The sequence below is a fragment of the Amblyomma mixtum genome, chromosome 1, assembly GCF_055824585.1.
Source record: "Amblyomma mixtum isolate Tamu chromosome 1, ASM5582458v1, whole genome shotgun sequence".
NCBI classification, from domain to species: Eukaryota; Metazoa; Arthropoda; class Arachnida; order Ixodida; family Ixodidae; genus Amblyomma; species Amblyomma mixtum.
Window position 1 is genome coordinate 76,522,361 of NC_143012.1, and position 23,593 is coordinate 76,545,953.

General features: G+C 51.5%; 2 protein-coding genes across 4 annotated transcripts; one reads left to right on the forward strand and one right to left on the reverse strand.

Annotated features, from left to right (window-relative positions):
* Window positions 1-13,451, forward strand: LOC149366820 (uncharacterized). 2 transcript variants are annotated; one of them, XM_089552530.1, is made up of 3 exons: window positions 1-599; window positions 9,110-9,347; window positions 9,938-13,451. In XM_089552530.1, the coding sequence occupies exons 1-3, from the start codon at window positions 70-72 to the stop codon at window positions 10,682-10,684; spliced, it is 1,515 nt and encodes a 504-aa protein (XP_089408656.1). In that variant the 5' UTR covers window positions 1-69; the 3' UTR covers window positions 10,685-13,451. The 2 variants fall into 2 exon arrangements, with proteins under 2 accessions (XP_089408656.1, XP_089408662.1); XM_089552536.1 differs by lacking the exon at window positions 1-599 and adding an exon at window positions 6,343-6,919.
* A 5,515-nt stretch (window positions 13,452-18,966) lies between these two features.
* On the reverse strand, window positions 18,967-23,334 carry LOC149366821 (uncharacterized). 2 transcript variants are annotated; one of them, XM_089552596.1, is made up of 4 exons: window positions 22,832-23,334; window positions 22,513-22,676; window positions 20,904-21,141; window positions 18,967-20,072 (listed from the first exon to the last, which is right to left on the reverse strand). In XM_089552596.1, exons 2-4 carry the CDS (start codon window positions 22,596-22,598, stop codon window positions 19,323-19,325), a joined length of 1,074 nt encoding a protein of 357 aa, XP_089408722.1. In that variant the 5' UTR covers window positions 22,599-22,676; window positions 22,832-23,334; the 3' UTR covers window positions 18,967-19,322. The 2 variants fall into 2 exon arrangements, with proteins under 2 accessions (XP_089408722.1, XP_089408713.1); XM_089552587.1 differs by lacking the exon at window positions 22,832-23,334 and having other exon boundaries at window positions 22,513-22,821.
* Window positions 23,335-23,593: the final 259 nt, after the last annotated feature.

The following is a 23,593-nucleotide window of genomic DNA, read 5'->3' on the forward strand; positions in this document are numbered from 1 at the left end:
TCGGGGCGTCGTGACTGTCGCCAGAAGAAACGTCTGAAAGCGTTAAACGCACGCTCAGTGCGGAATCAAATGTGGTGTCTGTGCGCAAGCTGGGGCGAACCCCGGATGCGGTGGTCACCTTCGCGGGGACAAAGGTGTCACGGACGGTGTTGTACAACTATTAACGGCTCCCTGTTCGCCTCTACAAGAAGACAGTGCCTGCATGCCGCCGCTGTGGCACAGTGCGACATCGGGCCGATGCGTGCCCGCGACCGCAGCCGGGGCGCTGCAAACGCTGCGGGATCAAGCTTCCTGGTGCCACTTCTGACGGCCCAGCGGAACATGGGTGTGTTCCGAGCTGCCTCATGTGCGGAGGTGGCCACTCAACCGGAGCTCCCGGCTGTGCCGAGCGGTTCCGGAAAGCCTTCAAACCAAGCTCTCCATCTGGATCCAAGCCAAAGACAAAGACGGGGCCCAAGCAGGCTCCTCTGCCCAAAGCCAAGAAAGCGCCAGCCGCTAAGGAACCCACGGCCCAAACCGGGCCCCACGCGGGGACCCACGCGGGACTCCCGGTCCTTAACGTCAGGGTCTTCCCGCCCTTGCCATATGTCCAACCACAGGTGAGCAGTTGGAGTAGGGCAGTCTCCGGGCCCCCAACCCGTCCCTGTCCTACTGAAACCGTCCCACAGCAGCAGGTAGAGGAGCTCAGGCGCCAGAACCAAATTCTAGGGCGCAAAATTCAAGAATTGGAGGCCAAACAGGCCGGGTCATCCGAGCCAATGCAGGAAGTTGAGCCAGATGACGAGCATGACGGATCATTCGCAACATCTTGCCTCACTAGCGTCTCGCGGCAGAGCGGGGACACGATAGCTGGACCAGTTTCCACTGCTGGTCGTTTCGGCGGCCTCGAGGCAATGCAGCGCCAAACCGAGCAACTGGAGGAGCAAGCGGCGGCCCTCCCGAATCAAATCATGTCAGCAGTCCGCGCGTGCTTCCACGACATGTTGAAGGCGGCTTTAACGCAAGCACTTCCCGTCCTTATCGCCCATGTCGCTGATTCCGTCCTTAAAGCCGTGCAGCCCTGGGTCAGCAACCAAATTGCTGTCAGCAACCAAATTAAGAACTCCACTAGCGGTGAATCCCCTCACCTCAAACGTAAGACAGCCTCCCGCCACGCAGCGGAGGAACACGGTTCAGGCTCGGCTGCCGGTGGGTCGCTGCGGCCCCTCACTTGGGTTGCGTCGGCTCCCGCCCAGGGCTAGTCCGCTCGCCCGTAAATATAAACAACAAGATGGCTAGCAGATCTAACAGGAATGCTAAAAACCTTGAAAAATTCCACATCATTCAATGGAACTGCAGGGGTTTCAGAGCTTGGAAAAAGCGGTCGCACCTCCAGCTCTACTTTCACTCCGTAGGTGACATGTCGGCGCTCATTGCCCTGTAGGAGCCCGGCATAGACGCCAAATTCACGGGCTACAGCACCTTTCAGGGGGTACCCTTTGCGTGCATCCTGGTGAATAAAGCTTACACAGTGGTTCAGGTCGACTTAGACTTGAGCACCGAGCAAGAATATACAATGGTCCGGGTACTGCCTCTCCGACGCCGCGACCCGTCAATACGTATCCTCAACATGTATTTCCCTCCTCATTAACCGCGCGTAACTTTCAATGAAATCGTCCTTCGCGCGATCTAAATGGCAGCCAAAGAGCCTCTTGTGATCGTTGGAGACTTCAATGCTCCCAGCCTTCACTAGGGCTACAACTTCGAAAAGGCTAGAGGACCTAAGCTGGCGGAGCTCATCTCCACCCTCTGCCTCACGTGGCTCACGGACCCGGCGTATCCTACCCGAGTAGGGAATTCGGTAACCCCCGACACGTCTCCTGACCTTTCCCTCGTTAAAAATGCTAGAGCGCCTACCTGGGAGAACTTGGGAGATTCTCTAGGCAGCGATCACTTCGTTCTCCGGATTACACTCGTGGCAAAGGCAGCGCGCAAAAAATGGGGTCAGGCCAAGCTGACCGATTGGCACACATTCCGAAATCACACTAAACCTCCCGTACTATTTTCCAGCGGCTACGCGGAGTGGGGTAACCACATATACAACATTCAGAAACAACACGTCACAACACTACAAAGCACCGAAGAGATCCCCGCAGTGAACACCCACCTCCTGCATTTGTGAGAGGCGCGCCGGAGCTTAACTAAACGGTGCAAAAAGCAGAAAACTAATCGCAAACTGCGCCCCAGCATAGCCAAACTCAGAAAGCAGGCTGCAGCGTATGTTGTCGAGCTCTCAGATTCAAATTGGATAGCACGCTGCGACGCCGCAGCTCATCAGATGAGTCAAGAGCACTTGCTGCTGGACTAGTTGGTTTTGGTTCATATTTGAATAGGTTTTAGGCGCACAAAACAGACAGACACATAGGTCTGTCTGAACCAAAACCAACTAGCCCAGTAGCAAGTGCTCTTAGACTATGTTTCTATGGCGCTTCGCACTGTTACCTACCTATGTGTCTGTCTGTTTTTTGCGCCTTGCCCGGCTGCTCAGCAGTCGGGTTCCTTCCCCCCACCCTCTCTATCCATCACCACCTGGCTCGACTGGCTTGGCGCTGAAGGGGAAGAAGAACAGCGGCTTCTGGTCGCCCAGGCGGTCGACATGCTCGGCCTATAAATTATGGTCGAATAAAAGTCTTTTACGACTACTACTACTAAACCTATTCAAATATGAACCAGAACCAACTAGCCCAGCAGCAAGTGCTCTTAGACTATGTTTCTATGGCGCTTCGTCCTGTTACCTACCTATGTGTCTGTCTGCTTTTTGCGCCTAAAACCTATTCAATCATCAGATGAGCTCGAAGGGGACGCTGCGTCTCTTTCGCAGTCTAATCGGCCCCTCCCAAACTAGAGGGGAGACGCAGAAGTAGCTCCGGCGGGCTCTCCATGGGTACCAAGGTACGACGGCGGAACTTGCGGACACTGTGCGACAGACATCTCTGTCTTCCGGACGACCCAACTGGGCCTGAGTACATGTACTCTGGCAGGCCTAATGCAACACTCGACGCCCCTTTTGAGTTGCACGACCTTAAGGCGGCCTTAGCAAATATGCGCCGTGGTACGGCTACGGGATGGGACCACATAACAGTGATCCTTTTGGCAGCCTACCGGACTCAGCCTACATCCACTGATTAGAATACACCAACCAGATCTGGGGCGGGCGTCCACTCCCTACCCAGTGGAAAACGTCACTTGTGAAGTTTATCCCTAAAACATGTAAGGTCGTGCATACGGACAACCAGGTCCATATCACTGACCCCGTGTGCGGGCAAGCTTATGGAGACGATGGTACGGGATCGCCTCTCTCCATACCTGGACAGCAAGGGCTTCTTTGTAGTCACCATGTTCGCGTCTCGCCCCCACATGTCTGCACAGGACGCCCTCCTCCAGCTGCACAGGGATGTAATACGACCCACAACTATGCAACGCAATGGCAAAGCCATCCTCGCCCTTGATCTGATAGGATTTTCGACAATGTTAAACACGGTATTATCCTGGCCAACTTGAGTTCTACCGATTGTTGAGCTAAGACGTACGCGTATGTGAGAGATTTTTTGACTAATCGCCATGGCCTTTCTTCGGACTGGGGACGAGGAATACTGCCCTTACATGATGAAAACTTGGGATACCCCTCAGGGAGCGGTGTTAACACCGCTCCTGTTCAACATAGCTATGACGCGGCTATGATCCAACACGCGTTATATGCAGATGACATTACAATCTTGACTACCGAGGGGAGCCTTGGGGACATGGAGGACCGCTTTCAGCAGGCCGCTTCCATCGTCAATGCGTATGATATTGACTGTTGTCTCCAATGAGCTCCAGCGAAATCAGAGCTTCTGCATATCAGAGCAAACCCAAAGGACAGGACAGCAATACACATCTTTCTCACGAGGTTCTATTAGAGAGGTGGAGGAACTCCGTATTCTGGGCCTTTTCATTCACCACTGACTCAGACCGGACACCACTATCGTGAAACTCAAGAAAGTAGGCGAACAGGTAGGACGCATTATCCGCCGCGTTTCCGACAAGCGGGGCGGTCTGCGGGGCAAGGACGCGCTTCGGCTCATCTATGCCTGCGTGACCAGCCGGATCCTCTACGCCGTGCTAATCTCCGCACTACTAAGCAAGAGGAGTCGCGAATAGACGCCATCTTGCGCAAGGCAACTAAGCGAGCCCTAGATCTCCCGGTGGCTACCTATAATGCCAAGCTCGATCGAGGCACTGGGGCTGCTAAACTCCTTACAGGAGCTGCGGGAGGCCCACCTCGTGAGCCAATACACGCGGCTCATGCAGACGGCCAGTGGGCGCCACCTGATAAGCCGCTTACACGTCCAACACGACTGCACTCCAGGGGAGGCAGAGCGTATCCCAGTACTGTGGCGTCATATGCTCTGAATCCCCCCGCTCCCCCGTAACATGGACGCCGACATGCACGAAAACGGCGACAACCGCGGGTTCGGGCTCTTGAGAGACAACACGGGTTCCAACCCGGTGTATATTATGTAGACGTAGCAGGGCCATCGCCCACGGGATTTTACACGGCCGCTGTCGTTCACCAGGAAATGCACGTTGATGGACTCTCCTTTCGAGCCCCGAATTCAATGCGAGCCGAAGAAATAGCAATTGCGCTTGCTGCCGTCCACGCCAATTCGAGAATCATCATCACTTACTCCCGAAAGGCATGTGATCATTACTTGACAGGAGAGAGCTCCCACTTAGCTGTTTGTATTCTAAGACGGACTGCCACTGACCCAGCACAGAAAATAATCATTTGGGATACCGGCCACCAGGGCTTACGAGTTAATGAGGCCGTTAATACGGCTGCCCGAGCGCTTACTCACCGGGCTCCTCATCCCAGCTATTCTGGATCGGAGACTAACCAGCCGCTTCTGCGATTCAGGGAAATAATAACGCATTATAGCGACAACCACCGCCTTCTCCCGGCCCCTGCAAAGGGGGTGATTAAGACGGAGCAGCGAACCTTAAGGCGCCTGCAGACAGGCACTCTACTCTGTCCTGCAATCATAATGCATTACGATCCTAACACGGATGGGTGATGCCCGCACTGTGGGCAGACCTGTGATATCTTCCACATGGTGTGAGCATATATTCAAAATCCCCACCTCCCGCTTTCCCCTAGCCCTTCTCGAGAGACATGGGAGACTGCATTCCTCAACTGCTCCTCGCTTGATGCCCAAAGGGCTGTGGTGAAGCGGGCGAGAGACGGGGCCTTGTCATGCGGTGTCCTGGACTAGGGACGCCGACCTTGTAGCCGGGCCACTCTGGAGCTCCCAAACTCTATTTCACTAAATAAAAGTTTTCACCACCCCGACCAAGCAGCAGAACAGCCAAAAGGGTAGATTCGCTGCACGCTGATGTGAAGGTACGCGAAAATAACTAAGAAGTGTTGTATTTTACAACCAAACACAACTAAAAGCATCTTTAAAACGAGTAACACCAGTGGTGTCTTAAACGGCGCAAAGACCAAGAATATTTGCGGAATTATTGTTCTCTTATCTTATTTGTGTCGTCCCTCCTCGACAATTTTGGCGCTACAGTTCGCTGGAACTTTGTTCTAGACCGCTGTCGAGCTCCGCCTTCACGACGTATGCCATGTGACCTTGCAGTGAGTGTCTATTGTTATTTGCGATTTTACCGCAAAACCCAGTTGGGAACCAGTTCCATTGCTGTTACATGGCATGCATGCCTCATCATCTTTTGCAATGTTCAATTACCTTCCATCACAATACCATACGTGATTGTACTCATCCGACGCACAAATCGAGCTTGATCCACATACCAATCCCTACCAACCAACCTTAATTCATTTCATAGGGTGGCCCTATTTCAAAATTTTTTGTGGTCCTTTGGAATTCTTAGGGTGACCAAACTTCCTAACAATGGGATCCTCACATTTTCATGCAAGGAGGCCCCCCATGATTGGTCCAATGTTACCGCGTGGTTTTGATGACGTCGCGACAATCGCTTATACTCATAGATGGCGGGGAGTCATAACACTATTGGCGCCGCGGAGCAGCGGCTAAGCGGAAGGCCACTGCGCCAGAAGGTGGCTGTTTCAAGCACAGCCACCGAGAGGGCGTGTGAGATCACGGTGGCGCCTCCCGAGCACCCGTAAAGCTCATGGGCAGCGACGCGGTGGGCAGTTTGTTCACAGTGGGGTGAAGCGCTTGAGATGACCTCACATGGCCAAGTGACGCCTCGGCCAATCAAAAAATTTTGTGACGGAGAAGCCGGGAATATAGACGTTTTTTACGACAAAGTAAGTTTTGTCGACGTGACAACGGAATCATGCTGCTCGATCGCATCGTTCTTCCAACGGCGCACCTCTGTGTGGAAGAGCACAGCGAAAACGTTGAAAAGGTTAAGACTTACTTTTCCTCTACCAGTTCTTCTCTCGTTCGGTGCGAGCGCCACGGGATTATTTTAAGCTCTATTTGCGGCTACCTTCAGGATTACATTACGGCAACTGGTCAATTTCCCTATTAACTCCATATAATATTCCACCGAATGTCCAACAAGTGTATTTTCTCTTATTCCTGGTATTTCTAATTTGTTTAATTTATTTAAAAATTTCAACAATAAATTTTTATGGTTTGAGTGATTACACTATGCTACTCAGATTTCTTTTTTATTGCACATGTACTTTCTTGGCATTCACCACCATACCTTGGCTAATCCCCCCGCGTGGGTATATGCCACGTTTACTGAGGAGAAGCCGAAGAAGCAGAAGAACGAAGAAGTCCCGGCCATTCTATGAGGTGAACAAAAACAACAACATGGAGATCGAGCACCTGCCGGAGAGCCTTCTCTTGGAGGTGTTCGGGCACCTGACGTCGTTCGACCAAGTATGCGCCTGCGCGAGGTAAGTCGGCCGTCACTGCTACGCAGTGCATCACTTTCCAGTCGATGCTTCAGAGCTTAGACGAAGCATGTTAGGATGAGGATGCCGGTGCGACACTACATCGCTCAGCACGTATTTCGCTTTTCAATTTATTAAAGGTAGCATGAAACGCTCTTCAGCGTTTCTTTGCAGTTTATAACGACAAGGTAATTAGTGTGAGCTATTAACAGCCACGCGCCTGCTGGATCTTGCATTCCCTATTACGCTTCAACACATGAAATCAACGGGCGCCCTCCGTAATCTGGTGGTTCCCACAGTCTTTGCAGCATCTCAACGCTTATCTTGAAGCACTCAGGAAGCTGGAAAAAATCCTCAACAAGGAAGATCACATAGGTCTCACAGATGTTCCTGCACTATTACCATCGACTTGTCTCCTCATGTTATTGCCGAAACGCCTGCAGCAGACGAGCCTTTGGAAGCGCCGCGGGGACCAAATATTGGCACATAAACGTTGCGGCAGGGTTTGAAACAGAGGTGCGACGCAGCCGCTCGCGGTCCAATCTCCATCTGTATAGCAGTGTGTGCGAGATCATAAGAAGTTCCGATTCCAAAGTTTTGAGTCTCATACTCTTTTGCCGCTTGGGAGCGCTTTACGAGTGCCTCCTCTGCATCTCAGTGGTATGTAGACGCCGTGTTTCCATGAAGTCACGAGGAAGCTGCTCATTCGGAAGAGATTGCGATGCACAAAGCTCATCTGCAAAAGCTGCAAAAGCTGCATAAGACGGACAACTAGCGAACAGTCCGGATTTCCTGTTGCGACAAGTGCCGCTGCTAGACAGTCTCCAGTCGCGTCCCAGTTCTCGGTGGAGGACATCAAACGGGCTGCGCAAGATATCAACTTTAGGATGGGAGCCACTCCCGGACTGGTAATCCGAAAGTGCTATTCACTCCTCTCTATAGCGGAGAAATTCAACAATCACCACAGCGAAGGCCATGGCATGGCAGTAGCGACGAATGATTCTCTCCCTGTGGCGACCGAGATGCAAGGTTGGCGTAGCAAGAATAAGACTCGGGCAATGTATGCCGCGAAGGTTCATAAAGTTGAAAATGCCGCTAGCAGCGACACAATCAGTAAGCGGCAACATAACAGTACCCCTCAGTTCCCGCTTCTTTATTCCTACACACCAGTTCTCAGCGCGGATGGAGATCACACTGCTGGAATGCTTTACGCAGACCTTGTCTGAACGCTATGGCAGTCACAGGACTTTTAGCCTCACTCTCATCGATTCTGGGTCTGCGACGGCGGATAAACGGCTCTTCACCGTTGGAGTAAAGATCCTGGATTGGGAACAGTTGCGGATAACATTTAATGGAGAATACCTAAGTACCTCGCGCTTCGCTGATGACATTGCCTTCCTAAGTGACTCATGAGATGAGTGCAAAGCTTCATCAATGAGTTATGCGGAGCAGAATGGCAGTCTCGCAATGGAACAGCAGATTACAATTCTTAGCGAGGTGCTGGAAGTGGTAATGGAATACGTGAACTTAGGGCAGCTAGTGGCTGCTGATCCGTATCTTCAGAGGGAAATGTCTAGATTAAGAATTGGGTCGAGCGCATATGGCTGGCTTTGTCATATCATGAATGACAGTTTACCAACATCCCTGAAGGGAAATGTATTAGCAGCTGTATCTTACAAGTGTTCACCTACGAGGAAAAAACATGGAGGCCAACAAAGAGGGTTCACCTAAAGTTAGGCGCAACGCAGTGACCTATATAAAGAAAATTATGTGTAACGTTAGAAGGCCGCAAGCGGGAGGAATGGCTGAGGGCAAAAACGCGGACCAATGATATCAGTCGAAATCAAGAGGAGTAAATGGGCTTGCGCAGGGCATGTAATGCAAAGGCACGATAACCGCTGGTCCTTAAGGGTAACGCTGTGCGATTCCAAGAGAAGGCAAACGTAGCAGGAGGCGGCAAAAAGTTAGGTGGGCGGATGAGATAAGAAGTTTCCCGAGATACGGTGGCTGCAGTTTCCTAAAGGGAGGGTTAATTTGAGACGCACATGAGAGAGGCATTTGCCCTGCAGTGGACGTAGTCAGGCTAATGGTGATGATGATGATGCCTCTTCTAGAGCTGGCGCATGCGTTACGATCTGCCCATGTAGCGAATCAAACGATGCGATAACGCTAGCGCTCGTCTCTTCATTGCAGAGTATGTCGGCGGTGGCGACGTGTGGCAGGCGACCGCTCGCTGCGGCGAGTGATACGCGTGACGCCGTTTCCGCTCAAGGCTCCACAGGTGCGCAGCCTCCTCCAAACCCACGTCGATGCCAACATCGTGGGACTGAGCATAACCCGTTGCACCGACACTTCGTCCAACTGGCATGAGGAGAAAGACTTCCCGCGGCAGTTCTTCGCCTACCTGACGGAGCACTGCCCCTCAGTCAGGGTGAGCGTTTGATGGCGCCAGCGCTTAACGGAGGGTCCCCTCGTGCAAGCGCGAGCTCAAAGTGTTATACGGGAGCTGTGGGTCCCGGCTAGTCTAAAAGGAAGCAACGCGTACATCCCGAAAGAAAAATACCACTTTTTTAACGGCAGGAAATGTTACGATCTTCAGTTAACAGAACGTCCAAATTTTACAAGAAGAATAAGGAATGCTTAGTCATCATATTTATCAGCATGTCTTCGCTCACCAACATTACTACTGTCACGTAGTCGTACTGCAGTCCGACAAGCAGGGAAACAGCGAGAACGGCTCCCAAACAGAAAGTAAGTTAGGTGGAAGACATTAAGAAGTTTGCGGGAGTTTGGTGCGGCAGCTGTGAAAGGGCAGGGTTCACTGCAGGGACATAGGAGAGGAATTTGCCCTCCTGGGGGCGTAGTAAAACTGATGGTGATGATTATCCAGGAATGATAAAAGAGGAGATAATCAGAGAGAAATTATAATGATAATCAGAGAGAAACGCGCGTATTTCAGCAGGCCTTCTTCGTGAATGAGGGAATAAAAAGGGCTCTACAACTGTTCTTGCTTATTCGCAGGTCCTGCACTTCACTCGGGGCTTCCTCGTGCGTTACCTTCGACCCGTCAAGCTCACAGTGTGCGACCTGCCACCGTCACTCACGCACCTGTCACTGCGCCAGTCATGGTTCAGTCCGGAACAGTTCTTCACCGTCGAACCGGGCCGGCCATACCCGCGCGGCCTCCAGTTGCTCGACCTCGCCGAGGGCGGACGCGCCTTTGACATCGCGCACGCCACGCCGGAGCCGTTCCTGTCGCTTCGCGCCCTTAGCGTCGAAGGCGTCTACCTGATCGATTACCAAATCCTGACCAACATACTGCCAGTGATCGCCAACCTCGTCGTGCTGGACATTGAGCGTACGCTCATGAGCGACACCGGCGTCGCGGTGGCGCTCCTGCACGGTCACAGCCTGCGTGTTTTGTTCTTGGGACACAAGGCTTGCACCGGCGAAGCATTCGAATCTGTCTACGGACGAACGAACGGAAGCCTAAAGCTGCGCCTAACACACGTATGCCTCAGGAGAACGCAGGTGGGAGAGGAGGGCCTTTACAGATTGTTAAACATCGCTCCCCGCTTGCAGTGGCTCTCTGTGAGCAGCCCCCACATGACGGAGCGCGTCGCGGACCGCGTGCGAAATGCCGTGCCCAGTTCGTGCCACTTCGACGTCTTGCCATGCTCCGAGGAAGCGAGTCACCTGTGCCATCACTTCGCCAGTGACTACGTTCAGAACATAAAGCTGGGTACCACGCCTAGCGAAAGCTGCTGAAGGGACCTTTTTTTCTCCTTCCACGTCGCAGCAGTAAAGAAGAGCAAGAAAACAGAACAGAAGAGAGAATGGAATGCTACACTTGCGCGTCGCAAGAAGCGCCTTTATGAAAAAGGCTGCCTTATTGCTGAGGTTCCATGCACCCGCGAACAAGTTGCCCAACGAAGCAGCAAAAATGATTTTACTGCCAGAAGTTAGGGCATTTCGAAAAGACTTGCCACATTAAAAACCGAGAAAGAAAACTTGAAGGGGTAACGGCACCTGATAACGAGCGCCAATTCCTCGGCACAGTTACACCACGACAAAGCAAGTCGTCTGCGCACTTTGTGACGGTACAGATAAACGGCCATGAAGTAAAGATGGAAGTTGATACTGGAGCACAGGTCACGGTCGTGGGCGAAACGTTTCCAGGAATACTGAGTTGTTTTGCGAAAGCAAGAAATCTAAGGGGACCATAGCTTTGACACGTGCGGAAAGTCAGGCCGAAATTGCATGGGAGGACAGTCTCTGAGAGGACACAGTGTAGGTCGTAAAAAACTTGCGGGTGTCTTTACTATCGCTGCCTTCAATAAAGGCCCTTGCAGTAGTTCGATTTTTACACGAACTAGAAACGTGCGATGAGGTCACGAAAAAGTACCCAGAGCTTTTTCAAGGAATCGGCTCTTTAGCAGACGAGCAGACGATACGTATGCCGCCGCGGTGGCTCAGTGGCTATGGTGCTCAGCTGCTGGCCCGAAAGACGCGGGTTCGATCCCGGCCGCGGCGGTTGAATTTCTTTGGAGGAGAAATTCGAGGCCCGTGTACTGTGCGATGTCAGTGCACGTTAAAGAACCCCAGGTGGCCGAAATTTCCAGAGCCCTTCACTACAGCGTCTCTCATAGCCTTAGTTGCTTTAGGACGTTAACCCCATAAACCAAACCAAACCAAACACGATACGTATGGTAGAAAATGCAATCCACTACGCAGTGTCAACCCCGCGCAGGATTCCTATCCGGATGAAGCAACCAGTTAAGGAGAAACTTGACAGGCTTGAGCGGGAAGGCGTGATTAGGAAGGTCGAGGATACGACAGAATGGTGTGCGCCAATTGTGCCCGTTTTGAAGCCGTCCGGCGCAGTCAGGATTTGCGTCGACCTCACTCAACTAAATAAGTTCGTAAGAAGAGAGCGCCTCCAGTTACCAACCGCAGAGCAGTTCATGGGAAGCTTGCAAGAAGCCTCCGTGTTCTCTAAATTAGACGCAAGCTCGGGATTTTACCAAATCCAACTTTCGGAGTCGTGCCAAACGCTCACCACTTTCATAACACAGTTCGGCAGCTACTACTATCGCAGACTACCGTTTGGTATAACCTCGGCACCAGAAGTTTTTCAGAGCAAGGTCACGCAAGTTTTGGAAGGATTAGACGGTGTTTTGAACTACATGGATGATATTGTGGTGTTCGGCGCAAATAAGGCCGAACACGACTCTCGCCCAGCGAAGCACAAGGTTCTCGAAAGACTACAGCGGGAAGGGGTGAAGCTAAAGAAGTAAAAATGCTGTTTTTCATTGCGAGAAGTATCCTTCCTTGTCATGATTTTTGGCGCTGGTGGAGTGCGGCCGCATCCTGAAAAAGTGCGGGCCATCAAAGAATTTCCAAGGCTGCAGAACGTATCAGAATTTCGCTCTCTTCTGGAAACGACAAACCATCGTGCTAGATTCCTTCCAGATGCAGCGTCCATGAGCGCACCTCTGCGCAGCCTTCTGAGCAAGCACAATGACTGGACTTGGGGACCGCCACAGGAACAGGCGTTATGCAAAATCTAGGAAACCAATTAGCTCGGACAGGTGACTCGCCAGGTACCACCCTCTTTAAGAGACAATCGTCTCCACTCATGCTTCGTCGTATGGTCTTGGTGCTGTGTTATTTCAGATGCAACCATCCCGGGAACGACGACCGTTTGCTTATGCCTGGAGATCGCTGACGAAGACGGAACAAAAATACTCAAATAGAGAAGAAGGCGTTAGCGCTGACGTGGGCAGCTGAGCGTTTCGACAAAGTTTTAAGAAGTATGAAATTTTTGTTCGAAACATATCACAAGCCTCTACATCCGTTGCTCGGCTGTGATCCTCTGGACGCTATGCCGCCTCGCATTCAAAGATTCAGAATGTGTTTGATGAGGTGCTACTTCACACTAACGCACGTTCCCGGCAAAAGCATTGTGACAGCAGACACCTTATTAAGAGTGCGAGCGAACACTGCTCACCATACTCTAGGGGCCTTGACAGACTCTGACGTATCGGCTTTCATCGATGGAATCGTTGAGGGACTACCTCCTACAGAAAGCATGCTTAATCTCATACGAGCCGAGCAACAAAAAGACCATGAATGCTTGTCATTGCTGGAAGCCTGCCACCACGGGTGGCCAAGAAAAGAAAGGCTCCCAGTTGTTTTGAGACAGTTTTGGCACGTCCCGGCTAGCATTTCAGTTTGCAAGAAGCTGTTGCTAAAAGATTCTGGCATTATTATTCCGTGAAGTCTGCGGAATGAAATGATCGAACGGATGCCCGAAGGGCACCAAGGCATCGTTCGCTGCAGAGCAAAAGCTAAGGAATCTGTTTGGTGGCCCGGGCTCAGCAAAGAGATAGCAAAAGCTGTAGCTGATTGCCCCGTGTGTACGACCGAAAATGTGCAGTTCGCGGAACCAATGATTCCCTCGGAAACGACAGAACTACCATGGCAAAAAGTCGACATTGACCTGTTTGAAATAAAACGCTCCGTGTATCTTGTTGTCGTGGATTATCATTCCAGATATCCAGAGCTGGCCTTGCTGAAAGAAGATACGTCATCAGAGGCGGTTATCAACCACCTGAAGAGCATCTCTCTTCAGGTGGTTGATAACTTCTTCCTGTGTTGCGTTCGCGCTGCTGATACTGATGGATCGCAACCAACTAGCTCTGCAGATGGTGTTATTCAAGCCTCTTTCTACTGTCCCCCTCCCCTCGGTCACCTCTTCGGAGGCAGCCGAAGTCCTGACAAGTCCTGACATCACAGCCACACCTGCGGCGAACTTCCAGTTACAGGTAAAATCCACTCCTCGTTTGAATTCCACGAGTGTGCTCTGTTAAAGATATGCGAAAGGCACTGGTCATCGCCAGATTATCGCGCACCGTCAAAGACATAGCTTCGCATCAAAGCTGCTACCCGGAGTGCCTATTAATCAGAGCCGAGGATGGGGATGCTGTGGCTGTGGAAGCCATGCTCTTCACAGTAGACTTCAGACACACCCACTATTCAGGCCGCCGCATTCACGATGGTCTCAGGACAGGTCCATAACACTGGCAGCACGGCCGGTGGCGATGGTCTGCACGGCCGGGTCCTCCGAGCGCAGCAGGGTCTCCCAGTCCTCCCAGGTCTTGAGGTTCTCTAGGTCCCGCGGGGGAGGGTCCGCCGGGCAGTGGGAATTGATGTGGAGGGAAGAGGCGAAGAATTCTGGGCATAGAGTGCATGCCGGAGTGGGGAAGGAGGGATGATAGTAGGCTAGGTTAAGGGGTGAAGGGAGAGTGTGTGTCTGTAGTCTGCGGCAGAGTGTTGCGTGTTTGTTATCTAGAGAAGGGTGGGGCGGGGGGTAGAGCTGGCGTAAGGCTCTGTACGCCTAGGTCAGCTCATTGAATGAGTGAATGCGCTCCTTCGTGAATCCCCGATCAGAGGCCACCTGAGCCCGGTTTAAAGAACCTCGGGCTAAAAGGTTGGCGGCCTCGTTTCCAGGATTCCCGGAGTGCTCAGGCACCCATATCAGCTCCACTTGGCGGGGCGGGGGTGCATCGGGCGAGTCCAGTATGCCAAAAGCAGGGACGTGGACTCGACCTCAAGCAAAATTTAGAATCGCAGTTTTAGAATCACTTAAAATGTACCGGGCTTCCGTGCGGGTGATAGCAAGTGCAATGGCGGCTTCCTCGGCAGCTTCTGGCGAGGTGTCTGGAGGGAGAGGTAGGATGAGGACGGCGGAAAAAGAGGAGTCCAGCACAGCTGCTGTCACCTCATCACACGTGCAGGCAGCGTCCACCCATACGGCGTCCGGCTCGGGGCCGTACGCTCGATGGAGTGCCTTCGCACGGGCTCTGCGGCGCTGCTCATGGTGGTACGGATGCATATTCCGCGGGAGCGGCCTGATTAGGAGCTCTCGGTGAAGGGATCGTTGGATCGCGAGGAGCGTTGGGTCGTTGGCCGGTATTCTGATGCCGAAGGTGTCCAGGATATACCGACCTGTGGAGGTTTGTGTGAGCCTGATGTATTGGGCCTGTCGGTGGGCCTCCACCAGTTCCCCGATCGTATTGTGGAGGGCCAGGCCTAGTAATTTTTCTGTGGATGTGTTGAGGGGAAGGTGAAGTGCTACCTTGAATGCCTTGCGAATCAAAGCATCCAAAGCGTTTATATCATGTTTGGATAGTTGTAAGTATGGGGTAGTGTACAGCACACGGCTGAGGACAAAGGCATGAATCAGGCGGCATAGATCGCGCTCCTTCATGCCTCTACGACGTCGCGAATTCCTGCGGATGAGGTGCGATATCGCGCCTACAACCTGCTTGAGTTTCTTGAGGGTGGTGGTGTTTTTGCCATCGTTCTGGATGTGCAGGCCCAATACACGGAGGGTGGCAACCTCAGGTATCGGGTAACCATTCAGTTCAATGGCAATGGGGGAGCGGGGACAGCGGTGGTTCTTAGGCCGGATGAGGAAGAGTTCGGACTGTGCTGCCAGTTTTATGGACCTTCGGAACATAAACACTTGAGTGCAGTGGGGTCGTGCGGGGACCCTGGGGCGTGCCCAGAATTCCTGTGTAAATAAAGTTTTCTCTCTCTCTCTCTCAGGACAGGTCCCCGCAAGGCCGCAAGACCAAACGCGGGATGCCAGCCTCTGAACGATGTACAACTCTCCCAAACGAAGAGCTTGTGAAACTGCCGTCCAAGACTCAACTGACATGGGACCACCCGCTTTCTGAACCTCTCGTTTTTTGGGGGCCAGAAAGTGAACGGCTGGAGCAAAATATCTTCCTCAATGACTAAGGAAATACAAAGCATAACATTTTTCACAGCCATCATCACGCTGGACTGCACGTGCTGCATAAAATTGCTAAAAGCGGTTGTTAATAACACAACGCATACTAAAATAGATCTCGCATTTTATAGTCGTGTTTAAATGAATCTAGCTAGACATTTATCCGTGGTTACGACAGCGAGGCCTCGACGGCACCTCTTTCTAAAATTCTGCTTTCACCCGCTCCTTTATGCGTTCCCTTACGGCGCGGTAAGTGTGTCCACCGAGATATGTGAGACAGTCACCGCGTCATTTCTTTTCCTGAGAAAAGAAATTTCATAGCGGGGCGATATGCCCATCCTTTCAATCTTTTCTTTTGCATCTAATTCACCCCCATTACTCACCTTTAACGGTGGTTGTGGTGAAAGTATTTTTTAGGAAAGGACAGGATGTTGTTTTGACCAGCCCGTGAAGGACCGTGCCTTACAAGCACTTGGTACGGTTAAGTGCCCACCAAGAAATTACAGTTACTGCGCCCATTAACTTGCTCAGAGCCCTTGTAATTCTAGGGTACGGTTAAGTGCCCACCAAGAAATTACAGTTACTGCGCCCATTAACTTGCTCAGAGCCCTTGTAATTCTAGGCTACGACATTGGGCGAGTGACCAGGGCGCGAAGTTAAGGCTACGCAGGGTGCGATACCGGCCGCAGTCGCACACTGGTTAAGGCTCTCGTCTACCGAGCCGGAGTACTCGGGTTCGAACACGACCGCGGCAGTCGCGCTTCGATGGAGGCGAAACGCAAGAGGCGCCCATGTGCTCTGCGATATCAGCACACGTTAAAGATCCCCAGGTGGTCGAAGTTTTATTGCGAAAGCAATACTACTCGCACTTTCAAGCCTTCGCGCGACCCGGCCGCATTTACGTTTGACCTTTACCGGAGTGAATATGGGCGACCAACCCGCTCCTTTAGATAGCCCTGCTGCAGTCACGCCGCGCCGCGCACCTGTGGCGCTAATGTCGTTGTGACGACATACCAGCTGCAGATTATGTTTTCTTTCTCTCAGTCGCAACATCAAAAACGAAATATAAAAAAAATTACCGAAGACGCTTTGAGTCCTCTCGCAGCGGGGGCCGGTAGCCACGCGGGACCCGTAAACGCGGCGCACTGCGTTTCAAGACGCTTTCAGTCGTCGCGCAGTGGTGGCCGATAGCCACGCATGACTTGTAGACGCGGCGCACTGCGTTCCTTCAGTTGGAGGCGCTGCGAGTTTGTTTTCACAACCTACCAGGCTTAAAGAAAGCTAAGGCCCCGCCAATTTTTTCCGGTCACCTCCACTACAACACCTATTTCTCTCTCTTGTTTCACTTCCACCTTCCACCACGACGCGGTTCAGGGGTCCACGAGATATGTGAGAGATACTGAGCAATTTCTTTTCCTCAAAAACGAACTTACCAATTTACCAATGCTACTCCATGGAACCAATAAGTGCAAGCGATTTCGCACCATCGCAGCGCTATGACCCACAACTAATCATTGTTCACTATCAGGAAGGCAAAAGAGCCCCACCGCCCGATGTGTGCAGCCGCTAATATTTATAGTTCGTAAAGAACGACGTTGTAGTTAAGAATAATAATAATAATAATAATTGGTTATTGAGGAAAGGGAGATAGCGCAGTATCTGTCTCACATCTCGGGTGTACACTTCAACCGCGCTTTAGGGTGGGAGTGAAAAAGGACAAAGAGAAAGAGGATTCTCGTTAAGCCCCACAAAGACTACATGCCTTCTCGTCCTTCCCAACTGTCTTTGCCGAGAAAATACACAGGCCTCAACGACGACCCGACCGCTAGGCAACTCTTGCTTATCAGCGAGTAGTACTTCCAACTGAAGTACCACTTGACCCCACTTTCAACCGATGCCGCACGTTACGTAAAATGTCTGCTTAAGTTTTTGAGCGACTAGTAATAGCACCTACTAAGACAGCAGGAGTTATGTTAATCCCATAACCAACAAGACCATTCCAGCAGATAGGCATAGAGCTCCACGACCTCTTTAGGACGTCGTCCTTTGAAAACAAAAGCATATATGCGGCGGCAGGCTACCTCACCTAGGGAGTTATGATTAGCAGGGATGCGAATTTGAAGTTTATAGAGTATGCCGGCCGTCAGGTAAAGAAATTCGTCAAAGACTACGCATTCGACCACTCCCTCGTAACATGCACCTAGACCGCAACCGCGAGGGACAGGAAGCCAGGGAAGCGGCCCTTCATGAACGATACGGCGATGAACAGAACACCGTATGGGTAGATGCTGCATGTGACCAGCACGTATCGCTCCAATTACAAAAGAATTACCCCAGGGAACCAACCCAGAGTAAAACCGAATAAATAGCTATAGCGCTAGCGCTGGGCAGCTCCAGTGCTACCTTTATACACAGTCTTCCAAAAACTGTAATGCTAAATTATGCTAGGGGCAAAGTCTACCCTGCTACCTACCAAATACCGACCCAGAACCCCCCTCCTCCAGCAGCACTGAGCTCATCTGGGTGCCTGCGCACTCTGGAAACCCAGGCATTGAGGCCGCCGAATCTTTAGCCCGAGGGTCGAGAAACCGGGCACAGGCGGACTTCATGGGGGGTTTCTGAAAGGAGCGCGCGTCCACCTGAGCTGAACTCGTTGCGAATGCTCATGCCGAAAGGGAACTATACCCCCCTCAACCCCCGACTCCTCCCTCACTACTAGGGAGTAACACCTAAGGCCCCGTCTGCAATCGCAGACCATCCCTACCCCCTCTCTACTCTCCCACTAGCGAACCATCCCACCTTCCTACCCTCTGTCCAATACGCAGAAAGAAAACTTGACCCATAGCCTCCTTGACGGTGCGGCTTCACCTCCACACAGCGGGCAGGGACCACTCCAAACATGGGAGGACTGGGAGACATCGCTACGCTCCATGGACTCAGCAATTCAAAACATCGTCGCCGGCCGCGCTGCCAGCGTCATGGAGAATACACAACTAACAAGACTTCTGTGCAATGTTGGAGACAAACGGGTATCTCCAATATTGTTGATAGATCAAACAATATTTGCACTTCGAGCATGCAGGGGAGAAAAACGGCGCAGCATATCTTCATTGACTGCCTTCGGTCATAAAAGTGAACAAGAGAAGAGGTGCCTCAGGGAGCTTAACCCACGGTGCGACAAGAGGTTGTGCCGGAGGACGCGTTCATGAATACAAAGAGGCGCAGTGCCAAGCTCAATGACATGAAACAATGCCGTTGCGTAAACCATTTATTTCGGTTTGTCTTGAAAACGAAGGCCACATATCCAACACTGCATTTATGGTGTCTGCCAGCTCACATATAAGAAGTGTAGTTGTCCGAGATGATTTAAAACCGGGTTTTTTTTTCTGACCATTCAAGCGATATTTTGACCCGAAGTGGTATTCTCTTTTGACCCATCGTTACTTCAAGAATTGCAAAACGCAAAGCTTTGCTTAAACTTTCATGGGTATCGAAAATTATGTTGACTGGCGAACAGCAGAACGACGTGAGCAAAGAGTCAACTCACGGAGGTCTCTTGAAGGTGAAAAATCAGGTCATATAAACAACAGAAGAAAAAAGGACGTTTCAGCAGTTTTCACCAGGCGGGGCACCTAGCTTCAAGTTCTTAATGAAGTCACAGGTGAAGTGCTGGCAGAGGGGACTTGTTTGCTCGGAGCTTGGTAAGACCTCCAAGTAGCGGCAAGAACTGGGCACGGCATTACGCACGCGCTCCGCGACGCGCTCCGTCATGCGGTGGCTGCTCACAGCGAGCCACTGCAAGCGGGGAGCCATGCTTATAAGTTTGTAAAGGCGCTTCTTGCCCACAATCGTGCTCCTCAGGCATAGATGTGTTAGGCCCAGCCTTAGGCTTCCATTTGTTCGCCTGTAGATTGATTTGAATGCTTTGCCCGTGACTGCAGTGTGTCCCAAGAACAACAAACACAGGCTGTGACCGTGCAAGAGCACCATCTCGGCACTCGTCTCACTCACGCGCGTGAGCTCAATGTCAAGGACAACGAGGTTTGCGATCACGGGCAGTATGTCGGTCAGAATATGGTCGGTGAACAGGAAGCAGCCTTCGAAGCCAAGGGCACGAAGAGACGGGAACGGCTCCAACATGGCGAGCCCGATCGCAGATTCGAATCCGCAGTCGGCGAGGTCCAGCAGCCGGAGATCCCGTGGGTATGGACGGCCCGCTTCGGTGGTGAAGAATTGCTCCGGACTGAACCACGACTGGCGCAGCGAGAGATGGGTTAGCGTCGGTGGCAGGTCGCACACTGTGACCTTGTTCTCTCGAATGTGATCGAAGAGGAAGCCGTGAGTGATGTGCAAGACCTGCGAATAAGTAAGGACACTTGTTGATCCTTTTAGTACGCTAGCACTTGTAGTGGGCATTCCCCTTATTTATCCTTTGCGTGTTTATCAAAAAGTTGACGTTTCAGTTTTTTGGGGAACAACAACAGCGCTGTATGGGATGACTAGAGATCGGAAACTTTAATATATCGCATTACCCATTCAATCCAGATGTCACCGCCGATTCCTCCCCAACTGGAGCGTCGTATTGTTGCTATAGCAGCGGTCTCAAGCATGAAAAAACTTCGTCACCGAGCAGGTTTATAACCACCAACAGTGATAACAAACCAGAATCGTTTTACTATGCCTAAAACGGTGCGGCTAAGGCGCAGCCTTTCGCGCTGCGTTCACGTCCAGAATTTCATTTTCTAAACATCAAACCCCGTTGAGTCAGCACGTGCGCTTAAATAGATGAAATCGAATTTAAATGGAGCTTCCGACCCCAGGGTTAACTACCGCTTTCGTGCTTGGTTTGTCGACGCAAGCGAAAAATATAACTTCATCGACTTCATTGCCAAGAGTGAGGCCAGATTCTAGGGCACCGCATCAATGTTTTGTAATTCTTGGTTATCAATGATGGAAGGCATGCTTATAAAAATGTCTAAGCATTCGTTTTTCTTCATTTAAAAATTTCACATCCTGTTTACTGAAGATCACATCAATTGCTGGCGTTAAAGAAGCGCTATTTTTGTTACAGATGGACGTGTTGCTTTCACTTCGACTACTCCGATCCCGTAGCGCTCGTATAAGACTTTGCGCTCGGGTTTGAACGAGGGGACACTTCGTCAAGCGTAGCCATCATGAAACGCTCACTCTGAGTGAGGGGCAGTGCTCGGCCAGGTAGACGAACAACGCTCGCGGAAAGTCTCTCTCCTCATCCTCGGCAGTGGATATGTCGAAGGAACGGGTTATGTGCAGTTCCACGATGTTGGCGTCGACCTGGGTCTCGAGAAGGCTGTGCACCTGTCGGGCCTTGAGCGGAAACGACGTCACACGTAGCACACGCCGCAGCGAGAAGTCGCGTGCTACACGCCACCATCGGCGACATACCCTGGAATGAAGAGGCGTGCGCTGGTGTTGTCACATTGTTTTATTTGATATATATACATAAGCGGTCAAGTATACGTGAGTTCTAGCAGAGGCAAAGCTCATTATTGCGATGTTTATGAGCCGTTAATTCACCGTCGTACAGCCAGAATCTATTGAAGCTAAGAGTGATCTGACCTCAATAGCATTCAGACAAGGTGTACATGAAGGATTCCGACGGGGTGATTTTCCTGAGAGCTCTGAAATGGAGAGGGTAGAAAGAAAGACGTGGGGATTGATGAATAATCTTCTCTTGCCGCTTACTGATGGCGCCGTTGCAGTGGGAATTTCTCACGTTCTTAACGTTTGCGGAATACATTGCCAGAGTATGATTCCTGCTACACCTACCTTGCGCCTCCGTCGACGTATGGAGAGAACCGTTTATCGCTGCTACCACGCCATGGTCTTCGGTATGGTGATTATTCGGATTGCTGCCACTCTACAGGGGAATACATACTACGTGCGGATAAGAAGCCCTGGACTGGCACCAATTTTAAAAATGACATCTTGCTCATCAATTTCATATCGTCCACTGAGATCTCGGACGCGACTGGTGAGTTGCTAGCAGCTGCGCCCGTCAAAACTGAAAATCCTGACTGATTGGTAGTTGCCCGCCTCATGCACCTTTTGCAGGTGAGTTTGGTGCATGCCAGTCCCCTCAGGAAGACCAGCTTCCTCGTGACTGCAACACAACCCTGCAGTGTATGTACCACTGAGGTGCAGAGGAAGGTCCCATAACACGCACCCAAGCTTCAAAAGAGTATGAGACTAGAGACTGTGGAATTTTACACAGATGGAAATTGGGCCGTGAGCTGCTGAGCCGCAACTTTGTTTCAAAATCTGACGCAACGTTTATCTGCCACTATTTCGTCCGCACGGAGTTTCCGAACACACGTCTGCTGCTGGCCTTGCGGCAATAACAGCGAGGAGACAATAAGCAGACAACTGGGCCTGCAGGAGCATCTCTAACATCTATGTGATCTCATTTGTTGAAAATTTTCTGCACTTTCCTCAGCGCTCAAGCGTTGAGATGCTGCAAAGGCGGTGGGACGCATCACATCTACGCAGGGCGTTGGTTTATTTTGTGTTGAAGCGTAATGGGGAATCCAAGATCAAGCAGTCTCCTGGCTGTTAATAGCTCACACTAAGTACACTATCGTTATAAACTAGAAAGAAGCGTTGAATAGCACTTGACGCCACACTTAATAAGTGGACAGCGAAATACGTGCTCAGCGATGTAGTGTCGCGCCGGTATCCTTAGGCTAACATGCTTCGTCTAAGCTCCGAAGCATCGACTGGAAGGTGATGCACCGCGTAGCAGTGACGGCCGACTTACCTCGCGCAGGCGCATACTTGGTCGAACGACGTCAGGTGCCCGAACACCTCCAAGAGAAGGCTCTCCGGCAGATTCTCGATCTCCATGGCCGGCACTTTCCTTCTTCTTCTTCTTCTACTCAGTAAATTCTTCCTTTGAACGTGCACGTGGCGCTCTTAGACCGGCTGCCGTCGGAGAAAAATTCAGGTGGCACTTTGCCTAAAGGGCGTAGAGGCGAAAGCGTTTTCCGCATAAAGCTTCGCGTGTATGAGTGGAACGCGACAGCGTGTAGCGCTGCCACGGAGTCCACGGAACGCTACCACCCGTACGGCGCAAATACCTTCAGGATATGGTCCGCGTCTGGCGCGGAAAGATGAACGCGGCGGCTGCATCGAGGGACGCTGGTGCTGGTGCCGCCCAGCAACAGGCGCCGGCAAGCTCTGCGCACACGCAGGGCGGGAGTGCGCTGAACGCAGCCTCGAAGCGTTCCAAGCAACTCCGGTGCGGCCGCAGAACACACCGTGCATCGAAAAAGACATCATCGTGGTGCTCAAACCGCGAAACACGGTCGAACTCGAGCTAACTTTTGGTCCTGGACAAGCCGGCGCTGCAATCCGCAGCATCCTCGGGGTCGCCGCAAAAGCGGGACTTGTGGTGTGCCTCGTTTGGGACCAAAACGTGCTGGTATGAGCGCTCAAATCTGTCGACGCCGCGGAGAAACTTCTCCGTGATATTAAGGCGGAAGCGTTTAATGCCTCATACTCTCGTTATCATCCGTGTCGGCTGATTTGTCCGCGTTTCGGCGTCACTACTTAAAAAGAAACTGCGTCGGGGCAGGGAATCGAACCAGGTAGCGGAGACGGTACCACCCCGCCACGGAGCCCTTAATCATGCTCAAACCTTTGGCCTCCGTGGCGGTATTCAATAAACCCCGCCACGGAGGCCCAAGGTTTGAGCATGATTAAAGGCGCATCTAGAGAAAGCATGGGTTTCATAAATAGAATAAAAGGAATAAAAAATAAAATAAGAAATGAAAAATAAAAACAAAAGCAAAGAAAGAAGCGAAAACAAAATACAAAATGCAAAAATAAAAATAAGAAGA

Coding starts and splice junctions, on each gene's coding strand:
- LOC149366821 (XM_089552596.1), bottom strand. CDS start 22,598: ATGGAGATCGAGAATCTGCCGGAGAGCCTTCTCTTGGAGGTGTTCGGG. Junction 21,142..22,512: donor CAAGTATGCGCCTGCGCGAG/GTAAGTCGGCCG, acceptor TCTTCATTCCAG/GGTATGTCGCCGATGGTGGC. Junction 20,073..20,903: donor AGCACTGCCCCTCACTCAGA/GTGAGCGTTTCA, acceptor ACTTATTCGCAG/GTCTTGCACATCACTCACGG.
- LOC149366820 (XM_089552530.1), top strand. CDS start 70: ATGTGGTGTCTGTGCGCAAGCTGGGGCGAACCCCGGATGCGGTGGTCA. Junction 600..9,109: donor TGCCATATGTCCAACCACAG/GTGAGCAGTTGG, acceptor TCTTCATTGCAG/AGTATGTCGGCGGTGGCGAC. Junction 9,348..9,937: donor AGCACTGCCCCTCAGTCAGG/GTGAGCGTTTGA, acceptor GCTTATTCGCAG/GTCCTGCACTTCACTCGGGG.